This window comes from Scylla paramamosain, chromosome 44 (assembly GCF_035594125.1).
Source record: "Scylla paramamosain isolate STU-SP2022 chromosome 44, ASM3559412v1, whole genome shotgun sequence".
Classification (NCBI taxonomy): domain Eukaryota; kingdom Metazoa; phylum Arthropoda; class Malacostraca; order Decapoda; family Portunidae; genus Scylla; species Scylla paramamosain.
The window spans coordinates 214029-227500 of record NC_087194.1 but is presented as its reverse complement, the minus strand read 5'-3'; the positions used below and the strand labels follow the sequence as shown (position 1 = coordinate 227500).

General features: G+C 44.9%; 2 protein-coding genes across 2 annotated transcripts in view; both read left to right on the top strand.

The window, feature by feature from the left end:
• Window positions 1–7345, top strand: part of LOC135094014 (beta-alanine transporter-like) — an 11279-nt gene extending 3934 nt beyond the window's left edge. Inside the window, exons 5-12 of the mRNA XM_063993731.1 lie at window positions 420–585; window positions 1045–1199; window positions 1406–1574; window positions 3131–3203; window positions 3632–3789; window positions 4167–4381; window positions 4752–4927; window positions 5175–7345. Coding sequence (XP_063849801.1) covers window positions 420–585; window positions 1045–1199; window positions 1406–1574; window positions 3131–3203; window positions 3632–3789; window positions 4167–4381; window positions 4752–4927; window positions 5175–5423 — 1361 coding nt within the window. The 3' untranslated portion in view covers window positions 5424–7345. The remainder of the gene's footprint in view (window positions 1–419; window positions 586–1044; window positions 1200–1405; window positions 1575–3130; window positions 3204–3631; window positions 3790–4166; window positions 4382–4751; window positions 4928–5174) is intronic.
• Window positions 7346–8612: 1267 nt separating this feature from the next.
• LOC135094013 (uncharacterized) lies at window positions 8613–13298 on the top strand. Its single transcript, XM_063993730.1, has 4 exons — window positions 8613–8907; window positions 9116–9292; window positions 9557–11262; window positions 11424–13298. Exons 3-4 carry the CDS (start codon window positions 10107–10109, stop codon window positions 12185–12187), a joined length of 1920 nt encoding a protein of 639 aa, XP_063849800.1. The 5' UTR covers window positions 8613–8907; window positions 9116–9292; window positions 9557–10106; the 3' UTR covers window positions 12188–13298.
• Window positions 13299–13472: the final 174 nt, after the last annotated feature.

Sequence of the window (13472 nt, the reverse complement as noted above, 5' to 3'; positions counted from 1 at the left end):
TTCGAAGCCTTTGGGAGCATTTAGAAGCGTTTAAGAGGATTTAGAAGCATTAGAGAATGTTTAGAAGCGTTTGGGAGCGTTTAGAAGTGTCTAAGAGCGTTTAGAAGCATTTGGGGAGCGTTTAGAAGCGTTTGTGAGCATTAGAGACCGATTAGAAGCGTTTGAGAGCATTTAGAAGCGTTTAAGAGCGTTTTGAAGGGTTTGGGAACGTTTAGAAGCGTTTAAGAGGATTTAGAAGCATTAGAGAACGTTTAGAAGCGTTTGGGAGCGTTTAGAAGTGTCTAAGAGCGTTTATAAGCGTTTGTGAGCATTAGAGACCGATTAGAAGCGTTTGAGAGCATTTAGAAGCGTTTAAGAGCGTTTTGAAGGGTTTGGGAGCGTTTAGAAGCGTTTGAAAGCAGGAATCCTTGTCTTTGCAGAGTGCAGCCACGGTTGGGAGTTTGATCAAAGTGACTTCACTGAAACGGATCCCTCGGCGCATGAGTGGGTGTGTGATAAGGCTTTCTACGCCCACAATTCACTGTCCATCAACTTGGCGGGCCGCGCTCTGGGCACCCTCATCTTGCCTATGCTCGCTGACAACTAGTGAGTGTTCCAGGGCACTTCTTCCGCACATCTTCACTACTTTCCAAAGGCTCTAGTTGAAGTGACGCGGGTTTCTAAGGGTGTTTTTATGGTTCCAGTGACAGGTTGACAAGATTTCAGTATTATGAAAAGGGGAAAGACTCCTGAGAAAGAGCGATTTGTGAATAATGCCCCTCTCTCTCTCTCTCTCTCTCTCTCTCTCTCTCTCTCTCTCTCTCTCTCTCTCTCTCTCTCTGCTAGTATTCAGAGACACGCCAGATTAAATCCATAATTTCTTGTCCTGTCATGATTACTGCTGGGAGTTTAGCCTAAGGGGAAAACAAGAGGAAGTGAAAGAAAACGGAAATATAAAGTAAGGGGGGAGACGCAGGAAAACGGAAAAAACTAAAGGAAAACGAAAGAAAACGGGAATATAATGTAAGGGGATACGAAACTAACACAACTTCCTGCCCTGTACAGCTTCGGGAGACGGATCGTATTTTACATAGCAGTGGGGACCTACACCATCTTCACCCTGCCCTTGCTGTGGGTGACGCATCCCATCGCTAGGCTGCTGCTGCGCTTCACTCAGTCCTGCGGCTTCGAGACTAATTATCTTATGCCCTACGTCATTAGTAAGTACCGTGCTGTGGTTCTTCTTAACACCTAACCCTTCTAACTCCTTATATTTCAATGCAATCTCACGAAAACACCAAACAGACGAGAGAATCCTAATAACTTCTTCGTAATCCTTTTGAAAAACCAGCATTCAGTCCTTCTAACTCCGATTTCGACGTGATTCTTTTAGTAACAGCATCCAAACGTCCTAAATTCCTTATAGTGATGGAACTGATCCCACCTAACCGCCGTGATCTGATCGTGATGTTGACCTTCGTGATGTGGACTTTAGGAATGTGCTTCATGTCCCTCGTCGCCTACCTGACAGCACACTGGAAACTGTTTTCAGCCACTTCTATGATCCCGATGATATTTTGTTTCATCTATTGGCGGTAAGGGAGTTCAATTCCGTCCATATGCTAACCTAGAGATGTAAAGGGATTCGATACTTAAATGTTTCGTGAAATTAAGTTGGATTTTCAAGGGTATTATCAATGGTTTTATAGTTTAACAGGGTGTAGTGGAATTAATTAAGGTTTTCAAGGTTCTATTTGTGACTAGTCGAAGTTCTTAAGGGTTTCAAGTGTGTTTTTAATGGTTTTATAGTTCAATAGGCTCTAGTAGAAGTAACTGGGGTTTTCAAGGGTGCTTTTAATGACTGTAGTGTAGTGGAATGAAAGAGTATTGGACGGGGTGACTGTGATAGAACGAAAGAATGAAAGAATGAAGGGGAGGAATGAAAGAATGAGGTGAAGGGGTGATAGAGTACAGGGGTGACTGTGATAGAACGAAAAAAATGAAAGAATGAAGGGGAGGAATGAAAGAATGAGGTGAAGGGGTGATAGAGTGCAGGGGTGACTGTGATAGAACGAAAAAAATGAAAGAATGAAGGGGAGGAATGAAAGAATGAGGTGAAGGGGTGAATGGGGTGACAGAGTGCAAGGGTGACGCAAAAGGGGAGAAGTAATTATGTTATTAAGTTGAAAAGAGTTTATCTAACACATATATTCGTTATCATGACTCCTCCTCCTCCTCCTCTTCCTCCTCTTCCTCCTCCTCCTCCTCCTCCTCCTCCTCTTCCTCCTCTTCCTCCTCCTCCTCCTCCTCCTTCTCCTCCTCCTCCTCCTCATTTATGCAGTTGGGGATAAAAAAAAATGAAGGATGTAAGAAGCAATTTAATTTTTCTTCTTTTCTTTTCTTTATTCCTCCTTTTCTTGAGAATGTGTCGTGTGTGTGTGTTTGTGTTTCTCTCTCTCTCTCTCTCTCTCTCTCTCTCTCTCTCTCTCTCTCTCTCTCTCTCTCTCTCTCTGATGCAGAGTCATGAAATGTAAAGAATTAATTACCTCTGTGAGTCGTTAAGGAATATTCTGGCACCATTTAAATGACGAACTCTCAAGGTGAACCACTCTCACCTTTACAATTTTCAAAACACCATTTAATTCTTTACCACACCTGCCTACCTCTTATGTTTAATCCTCTAACTTATTTCCGTTCAATATCTTTTCTTTCTCATCTTTTCTGTCTTGTTTCCTTCTCTGGGCTTCCTTCCTTCCTTCATCTCTCTCACCACTATTCTGTCCACCTCCCTAATGCAAGAGTTAACAAGTACTCTCACTCATTCACCCCTTTTCTGGTAAAATCTATTATTCTTTGCCTGCTTCTGTATTTCCTCCTTCCTGTGACTTGAATTCTTGCAGGAGGGAGGTTAGGTTAGGTTAGGTTAGGTTAGGTTAGGTTAAGTTAGGTTAGGTTAGGTTAGGTTAGGTTGAGGTTAGGTTAGGTTAGGTTAGGTTAGCTTAGGTTAGGTTAGGTTAGGTTGAGGTTAGGTTAGGTTAGATTAGGTTAAGGTTAGGTTAGGTTAGGTTAAGGTTAGGTTAGGTTAGGTTAGGTTAGGTTAATGTTATTTTCTTCTCTTCCCCAAGGCTTATTTTTCTTCTCTTCCTCCTAGGCTGCTTCCGGAGTCCCCTCGTTGGCTCCTGTCGAAGGGAAGGCTCAGTGAGTGTGCCGATATTCTGTTTGAGGTGAGCTGTTTTGTTTGTTTTGGTTCCCCTGGTTGGTTAGTTTGCGCCGAGGAACACAAAGGAAGGGACAATAACTAGCGGTGGTGGTGGTGGTGGAGCTGTTGTTACTACTACTACTACTACCATTAATATTACTTCATCTACCAACACAACAACAAATAACAAAGCACAGAATAAGATAACAATAACAAAAACACCGCCATCACCACCACCATCACCACCACAGTCACCACCACCATCACCACAGTCACCACCATCACCACCACCACAGTCACCACCACAGTCACCACCACCATCACCACAGTCACCACCACCACCACCACCACAGTCACCACCACAGTCATCACCACCACAGTCATCACCACCATCACCACCACAGTCATCACCACCATCACCACCACAGTCACCACCACCACCACCTTCTTCAGATCGGCTCCACTAACGGGACGAAGGGCACCGTGACGCGGGAGGAGGTGGAACAGGAGCTGAAGGACCTATCACTCCGCCTGCCCGCAAATGAACCACTAACGAGGGCTTTCATCTATCCCAAACTGAGACTCCGTGCTTGTATGCTCTTCCTGTTGTCGTAAGTCAGTGAACGTAGCCTGCAACACCTCTACTGCTTTCCAAAGGCTCTAGTTGAAGTGCCACGGGTTTCCAAGGGTGTTTTTACGGTTCTAGTGACAGATTAGCAAGATTTCTACCCTGCAACACCCCTGCGATGTTCCTTCACTGCTTTCCAAAGGCTCTAGTTGAAGTGCCACGGGTTTCCAAGGGTGTTTTTACGGTTCTAGTGACAGATTAGCAAGATTTCTACGATATTAACAGGAGAAACACTCTTGAGAAGCCTTTGGAAAGAAACACTTGTGCTTCAAAATATGGTTCTCACACACACACACACACACACACACACACACACCCGGTCACTCCAGCTAACCTAACTACCCAATCCAATGGTTCCAGGTTCTCTCAGTTCCTGGTCTATGGCGTGACCTTGATGACCATGACGGTGCTGCCTGGAAATTACTTCTTAAGCCACCTGGTGTTGAGTCTGTTCGAGATCCCCAGTGTCTTTGTGGGTCTTGCAGTCACTCACTACTTCGGCAGGCGGTTCCTCGGCTTTTCTTCTCTCCTCCTTGGCGCCGTTTGTTGCATCACTGCCCCCTTCTGCGTGGACCGTAAGTGTCGTGGTAGTAGTAGTAGTAGTAGTAGTAGTAGTTGTTGTTGTTGTTGTTGTTGTTGTGGTGGTGATGTTTTTTGTTTTTCTCTTTTTCTCTTGCATTCCTTCGTTAATCTCGTTTTTCTTTTCTTTTCCTTGTCTTTTTCTCCTCTTCTTTGCATACCAGTTTACCAATCGTCCTAGTAGTAGTAGTAGTAGTAGTAATAGTAGTAGTAGTAATGATTTTATATATTTTTCTCTTTTTTCTCTCCCTTTTCCTTCCTCTCCCCCCGTGGCGAGAGAGAGAGAGAGAGAGAGAGAGAGAGAGAGAAACCTTAACAAAAAAATCCTATCTAACATCACTCATTTCTCTCCCCCTTCCTCCTCAGACATCTGGAAGCTAATAGGAGTCCTAGCAGTCCTTAAACTCACCGTATCCTGCACCCTGTACCTCGTGTTTCTGCTTCCTTCTGAGATCCTACCCACGCCCATTAGAACCTCAGGAGCGGGGCTAAGTGTGGTCTCCGGGATGGTAGGGATGACTTTCTCTCCTCATCTCCTGCACGTGAGTAATGGGCGTGGACTGAATGCGTAGCTGTGATAGTAGTAGTTGTAGTAGTAGTAGTAGTAGTAATGGTGGTGATACTAATCTTCATATACTTATTTATTTTTTTGTCCCTTTTTTTTCTTCTTACATAAATTGGGTTATGTAATTTTAACTAGTGTTGGATATAGATTGCATTGTAGTAGCAGTGGTGGTGGTAGTGGCGGTGGTGATGTCGGCCTTATCAGATCACCAGCCTTTCTTCCAGTCGGGGCAAGGAGACACATTCCACTACTGGGTGTTGCTTGGGATCACGCTGCTGGGGGCGGTGACGCTGGCCCCTATCCCTGAGACCTTGGGGCTGTTTATGCCACAGACGTTCCTTGAAGGCGAGAAGCTGGGACGCGGCAGACCCCTTACTTCCTGGATTCACAAGTGGAATGTTCATAGATACCCAGCTGCGCCTCCACATGATACCGAAGAGGAAGTGGAGGATCTGATGAACGGAAAGGGTTAAGGATTTTGTTGTGAAGCAGTTATATGGAGTTTTCAGTTTTCAAATAGGAGTTAGGGAGATTGAAAGGTGTTTTGTTTAAATTATAAGGTGTTCCAGCGTGTTTACAGATTGTCAGAGGAGGATCCAGTGAATGGCTACCTGGCGATTTTGTTATGAGGCAGTTATAAGGAGTTTACAGTTTTCAAATAGGAGTTAGGGAGATCGAAAGGTGTTTTGTTTCAATTATAAGGTGTTCCAGCGTGTTTACAGATTGTCAGAGGAGGATCCAGTGAATGGTGACCTGGCGATTTTGTTGTGAAGCAATTATAAGGAGTTTACAGTTTTCAAATAGGACTTAGGGAGATCGAAAGGTGTTTTATTTAAATTATAAGGTGTTCCAGCGTGTTTACAGATTGTCAGAGGAGGATCCAGTGAATGGCTACCTGGCGATTTTGTTCTGAAGCAGTTATAAGGAGTTTACAGTTTTCAAATAGGACTTAGGGAGATCGAAAGGTGTTTTGTTTAAATTATAAGGTGTTCCAGCGTGTTTACAGGGCGTCAGAGGAGGATCCAGTGAATGGTGACCTGGCGATTTTGTTCTGAAGCAGTTATAAGGAGTTTACAGTTTTCAAATAGGAGTTAGGGAGATTGAAAGGTGTTTTGTTTAAATTATAAGGTGTTCCAGCGTGTTTACAGATTGTCAGAGGAGGATCCAGTGAATGGTGACCTGGCGATTTTGTTGTGAAGCAGTTATAAGGAGTTTACAGTTTTCAAATAGGAGTTAGGGAGATCGAAAGGTGTTTTGTTTAAATTATAAGGTGTTCCAGCGTGTTTACAGATTGTCAGAGGAGGATCCAGTGAATGGTGACCTGGCGATTTTGTTCTGAAGCAGTTATAAGGAGTTTACAGTTTTCAAATAGGAGTTAGGGAGATTGAAAGGTGTTTTGTTTAAATTATAAGGTGTTCCAGCGTGTTTACAGATTGTCAGAGGAGGATCCAGTGAATGGTGACCTGGCGATTTTGTTATGAGGCAGTTATAAGAAGTTCTAGGGCTTTCAAATGCGATCTAGGGAAGTCAAAGAGGATTCTGATTCAATTTAGATTTTTCCAGCACCTTTTGAAGATATTTTGTGGCAGTTCAATAGAGTTTAGAGTTAAAAGATGCCCCAGGAATTAATTTAAAGGGTTTTGCCACCGTTTTATGAGATTCAAGGCGCTTATAAGGTGTTCTAGAGTCATTAACGAGGCTTTTTAGTGATTAGCATGTACAAGTGAGGTAACAATTTGATTTTACCTGAAGATTACGTTTTCCAAGACGACGAAATGGTGTTAGAGTCAGAAAATAGGGTGTTTTTAGCAAGAGAGGGTGATGGAATGAGTAAAGGGTGCTAGGGAGGAAAGTAAAGGGTGTCTAGGGAGAAAATAGACTGCTAGGGAGGAAATGAAAGGTATTAGACGTGTTGGGAAGGGAAAATAGAAGTGCTAGGGCGAAAAAAATAAAGTACTAGGGTAGAAAATAAAGTACTAGGGCGAAAAATAAAGTACTAGGGCGAAAAAATACAGTACTAGGGCGAAAAAATACAGTACTAGGGCGGAAAGACGAACAATTAGATATGAATTAAAATCCCTAGGGCGACTTTGGCGGGAAAAAATTTGAACTTAGGGTAGAATATTAGCGAAGTTTGGAGAAATAAGGGAATTGTATGCATTGCGTAATTATATATATTAGAGAGAGAGAGAGAGAGAGAGAGAGAGAGAGAGAGAGAGAGAGAGAGAGTAGGGGAAAGGTAATTTAGTGTCATATTAACATTCTCCGGTCATCATATTTTTTTCACATATATTAATTTTCATCTTCCACTTCAATTTTCATCATTTTTTTTCTTCCTCTTCTTTCGTTTGGAAGTGATGTGATATTAAGAAAACAAATAAAGTAGTTATCACGCTTTTCTTGTCTTTCTTCTTGTCCTGGTGCTGTTAATAGTAGTAGTAGTAGTAGTAGTAGTAGTAGTAGTAGTAGTAGTAATATAATACCACATTAAAAAAAATCAACAGACTCGATGACTCAGCTTTAATAACACGCTAGCACATCATCTGTCACCTGGTGCACTTATCCATCATCGTACAGCAGGAGCATAAATATCGTACTCTCTATTCATTTTTTTTTTATTTATTTATTTATCTTTTTTTTTCTCTCTCTCTAATATCAAAGGAGGTTTCGGTCAAGGACAACCAAGAGACAACAATATAAATAAACAAGAAGTTAAACTACATATGCCATTCCTGAAAGATAATCGCTAAGTTACCAATCAATCATCGTACGGTAGATGCATCATTACCGTACTTTCCACATGGCCTATTCCAACGCGTCACCTGTCAGCCGTCGTACATTAAGACCATAAACATCGTACTTCTTATACTTATATCCTGAAATAATCGCCAAGTTACCTATTAATCATCGTACGGTAGATGCATCATTACCGTACTTTCCAAATAGCCTATTCCAACGCGTCACTTATCAGCCGTCGTACATTAAGACCATAAATATCGTACCCCTTATACTAACACGCCCCGACCTCGTAAAATAACTAGCATTCCCCTCCTAGGTCGCTATTATTATTCCCTTAATGGCTACTCAAATATACTCAGTTGAAAAATTATCGTTATATCTTCCCTACACGTCACCCTGCGCTCCTCTTCACGGCTACATAATGCTTAGATCTTCACAGGCGACCTTCAGGTAAGTGTGTAGTGCTTCTTTGTAAAGGTTTTGTAGATACCTCTTCATTCTCCTCCTCCTCGTCTTCTGTTTCTGAAATTTGTATTTTGTAACGCTTTATCGCTGTTTTCAAAGGCCATAGAGATGATAAGATGGTTTATCATGTGTCTTTTCCTCGTTAATGGCATGAAATCCTTCTTAAACTATTAGAATCATGAGTAAACCCTTGGAATTGCCAGTAACTTCCACTAGAGCGTGTTAGGACATCACTAGAATCATAAAAGCACTATTAAAAAACCATGGTAACTTCCACTAGAGGCTGTTCAATTATATAGCCTTGTTAAACTCACTAGAATAATGAAAACACCTTTGAAAAACCCCATTAACAATCACTAGAACCTTTGCAACTGGTCTTGTTAAACTCAGTGAAATCATTAAAAAACATCCTTGAAAATCTTATTGATATCCATTAGACCTTGTTCAACGATCGTCTTAAACTATTACCAGAATCGTGAAAGGACCCTTGAAAACCGCCGTAGCGCCCACTGGACTAGAGGGTCTAAAAGTAGTTAATTTAAGGCACTTGAGAACACAGCACCCCTTTTTGACCAATGTTGATTTGCCTCTTTCTTGCCTTTCCAGAGACGCGGCTTGCTTCCCTTCCTACCTTCCTTCCTCGTAGGAGTGAAATGGTGAAGCGTCAGTCTAGGCTTTGCTGCAGGCTGAGTGCTGGTGTCTCTTGGATCATCATAACTCTCGTGCTGATGGTGCTGACGGTGCTGACTCCAGGTACACACACACACACACACACACACACACACACACACTGTCCTTTAAGTAACTGTCTTCAACCTCTTTCTCATCGCTGCAATGTTTCAACTACTGCTATCTTCTACCGCTATTTTCACGCTAACTTTTCTTTTTGTGTGTGTAAGAGGGATGCTGGCCAAGGAAAAAGATCTGTTCTCTTTTATTTGCCCTCTTCTTCCTCACCCAGCGGAGGGCGTGGCGGTGGTGGCCCTGGAGGAGTCGCGCGCAGACTTGGTAACACAGGAGGAGGGGGCTGTCGTGGGGGCGTCCCTGTGTGGCCTGGTGCAGCTCCTCCCCACCCAGCTCACGCCCAACGCGACCGTCATGCTTCTGTCTGCCAACAATGTCACCCTTGTCACTCTGAGTAAGTTAACCGTGACCTGACCTGACCTCAGCTAACATGACCTGACATCACCTGACCATGCCCTTAATATTGTATATATTCGTTGTTCTAGTAAAGATATTGCTGTTGTTGTTGTTGTTGTTGTTGTTGTTGTTGTGAATGAAAAATCTTTCTACATACGTGAATTTTTCGGCTTATAGATAAAAATAAATAAATAAATAAATAAATAAGTACACAAATAAATAAACAAATAAATAAACAAAACATTGACATCTTTCACTCAAGGTCTGCGCGATTTCGGGATAAACATTACCGTAAAAGTGAACAGCATCGAACAAACCGTGGGGACCTTCCTGCCGGGGAGAGCGTGGACCCCTTTATGTATAGGAGTGCGCCGACAGTCCAGTAACGACACATTGGAACGCTCCCCTCCACCCGCCACCGCCCCTCAGCGCGCCCTCACATACCAGGTAAGCGGCGCAGGTATCAAGGTCACGTGGAGACTGTCAATAAGGAGATTCTACCTAGCTGAAGTGACACACGGGTTTCTAAAGGTGTTTTTACGGTTTTAGTGGCAGATGAACAAGATTTCTACATTATTAATAGGAGAAGCAGTCTAGGAAACTCTCTCTCTCTCTCTCAGGTATGGGTGACTGTCGGGGGCCACCTCATAACCCTGGGGGAGGTGGAAGTCCCCAGCGGCGCCATCGTGCTGTGGGAGTACCGTCTGGGAAGCCACCCTTCTTATTTCTCCTCCTTTAACGGGTTCATAGCAGCAGTATCTCGCCGTGCGCCCCTCGCTGACCCCGCCCTTCTGCCCTCCTCCTGCCTCGCCATGGTCCAGGCAGCGGAGGATATGAAGTCCCTGGAGTCCTGGAGGGCGTTTGGCAATGTGATCCTGGAGGAGAAGGAGAGCGCGGTGATCTGCGATGAGGCGGAAGTCGAGGTGAAGTTAACCGGGCCGATGGATTACTGGGGTTTTGACTGGCGGTGCGGGGGACTGGGAGGCCGGTTACTGAAGGAGGAAAGGGGTCAGGGAAGGGCTATGAAGGAGGGAGAAATAGAACAGGGAAACGATATAAATGAAACACGACTACTGAAGGAGGAGGAACTGGGTCAAGGAAAGGAGCTAGACACTTGGTTGTTCTCTGGTGACAGTGCTGAGATGAACCGAACCGCCCACTGCACCGCGCTGGCCCGAGGTAGCATCACTCGTTTGCGCTGCGTTGCTGACCTCCGTTCCACCATTTGCCAAGTGCCAGTCGCTCTCCACTACACCCTCTTCGGCGCTGTTGAGGGCTTCGATCGCTACTACACCCTGAAGCCTGTCCCCGAGGGCTTCTTCTTCCAGGGCAGGGACGGCTTGAGTAACATCAGTGAGGTGGAAGGGATGTGGGTGCTGTGGTCCAGTCTGCATCACAGGAGGTGGGATCTGATGCACTCGTGGCCTGTGGGGAGAAAGCAGTGGCGGTCAGTACGGCCCGGCACCAGCACTGTTCTCACGCTGACCTCCTGCAACGCCCTTCAGTTCTCCAATCACGACGGGATGTGCTATTTGAGTTACTTCCGCTGCGATGGCCGACAGCAAACAGAGGATGGCAGTGACGAGGAGAGCTGCAATGTTCCTTTGTTTATCCCCCCAGGTAACCAAAGAAATGCGAGTCCTTTCCCCGAGTTCAGCCTGTCAGAGGTGGTGTACAACGTCACCATCATCAACATCGGGAAAATGACGTCACAGAAGAATGCGGCGGTGCTGGAGCTTGTATTAGACCACTACTGGCACGACGATCGCCTCAAATTCGTCTTTAGTAACAAGCTGGACACCAAATTCCCCTGCCAGAACGTGTGGACGCCGCCAGTGCGCGTGTATGCTGGCTTCCCGTCACGCCTACAAGTTCCATTGCAGAATCAAAGGTCCAGGTGCTTCGTCCATTGGAATGAGGAGGGCCAAACATTCCGCCATCACCTGAATCTTACCGACCCCTATATGAGTAAGTCTTAGAGAGAGAGAGAGAGAGAGAGAGAGAGAGAGAGAGAATTACATAACATAATCAATACCAACATTCCTCTTTTCTTATGCAACCCACGAAGTAATCATTATAATACAAAAGAAAACACACCTTTTAACTCTTTCCTCCTACTCCTCCTCCAGGCAGGCAACCGGAGGAGGGCGCAAAGATACTGATAAGGAAAAAGACGAGGATGTTCTTTGCCAGCCCCTGTAACTTAAAACTCCACGCTTATCCCTTCGGCCATTACAATTGTGTGGTGACGCTTTCCATCGGCGCGGATAACCAAATGAAGTGGGTACAAAATCAAGACTTGGGGAACCACTACGAGCTTCAGTACTCAGGGGACGGGGATCTCTACGACTACCGGCTGGATAACATTACCATCACTACTGACGCTCATTATCTCATTCTCACTCTTCATATCTCAGGGCAGGCAGCTCACCATGTTCTAAATAGCTTCGCTCCTAGTACCTTCATGTTTTTCATCAGTTATTCCACTCTTTATTTCCCTCTTACGGATTTCAACGAGAGAATCATGGCCTCTCTGACCTCCCTTCTCGTCCTGGTTAGCCTATCTGCCCAAAGTTCAAGCAATTACGTTAGAACACCGTACTTAAAAGCTATAGACTTATGGTTTGTCTTGCTCATCATCTTCTGTTTCTTCGTGGTCATCTGTAATGTGGTGGTGAACACTCTGCTGGTGAGAGAGAGCGAGATTAAACCTATTGTGGTGGTGAAGATCAGCTCAGAGGGGTTTCAAGGGAAGAGGGAGAGGAGGAGGTGGAGGTTTAGATGCATGTCTGCTCTTACGTTCAACACCTTGAGTCGTGCGCTGCTGTCATTGGTTTTCGTAATTACTTTGATCGTTTATCTCGTAGGAATATGTGGCCTGATGTCATTTTAGTCCTCGTGCGCGCGCGTGTGTGTATGTGTGTGCATGTGTGTGTTGAACTTGATAAAACGGAATCAAATGGCAATGATAAGAGACTAATAATCAGGAAAACTAGCACAGAAACCTATGATAACCGCACGAGATCTTTTTTCTTTCTTTCTTACAGCGCAAGACACCCCAGTCACGTTCTCTTCCCAGCAAACTCCCTAGCGCGGTATCTGTCCCTTAGAGCTGCTTGCGCCCTCGCCCTGGCTACCCTCTGCTGTGGAAACTGGCGCCCTTTGTCACTAACCCCTGTAGGAGGCTGAGGAGGAGGCGTCGCATGTCCTAAGTCATTCACATCCTCCATTTCTTGTGGGATATCTGTAGTGGGAAACTGTTCTGGTTCTTGGGAATGCTGAGAGCACTTTGAGTTTGATTCCTCGTATTTAATGCTACCTTGGCGTCCTGAGCTTATTTCCCGCTCGACACTGTCACCATCACACGTGTAGGCCCTTTGGGTGTCGCTGGTCACCCTATCACCGTGCCAGGAAAGGACCAGCTCTCCTGATGGGTTCAAATCAAGGCGGAACCATCGGGGCGCTTCCTCCTCTCCGCCTCTTGCTGGAATTCGGGAAGGCGGCGGGATGCGGCCCCTATTGCAGATGCATGGGTGTTGACACTGCATGTAACTGGCCAGGATAGCCACGTTGAGCAAGTACAGGTCACACACCCACGGCAGGACCCCGCAGCTCCTCAAGAGAACGCTAAGGAGAACTGAAAATGGGAAGATATATTTTTCCTGCATGGCTGACTCGAGTGTTTCCTTCTTTTGTCGTCTGCCAGTGAGCCGCGCTAGAGATGTCGAGTTAGACTTTCGAGGTGGCGTTATTATTCCTCTTACCATTGCCTGTAGAGGTGATATTACGCTGTGTTTAGGGCGGTAATAAGTAGATATGTGCTTTACCCACGTGCCAGCTTCATGTGGGCTGCCAGTGCATGTGTTACGAAAAGATTTACTTGAATTTATGAGCCTGAAGGACGAAGGAATCTGAATCTGGTTGTGTCATTAAGGGACTGTCATGTGTTGGCCCACTGGCTTATTGAAAATTTCCCTATGATCTAATACAGGTTTAATTAATAAGATTTACCCTATAATTGATGTTTTAGTAGATGTAAACTCCAACTACAGAATGATGGAACCAGTGCTTGCCTTTTTCCACTCAGCCTTCCGCCTCTTGCGATCTTAGGTGGATTGACTTGCAGGAAAGCAATCCACACCTTTTACCTGAGCGCTTTCCTCTCTCTCTCTCTCTCT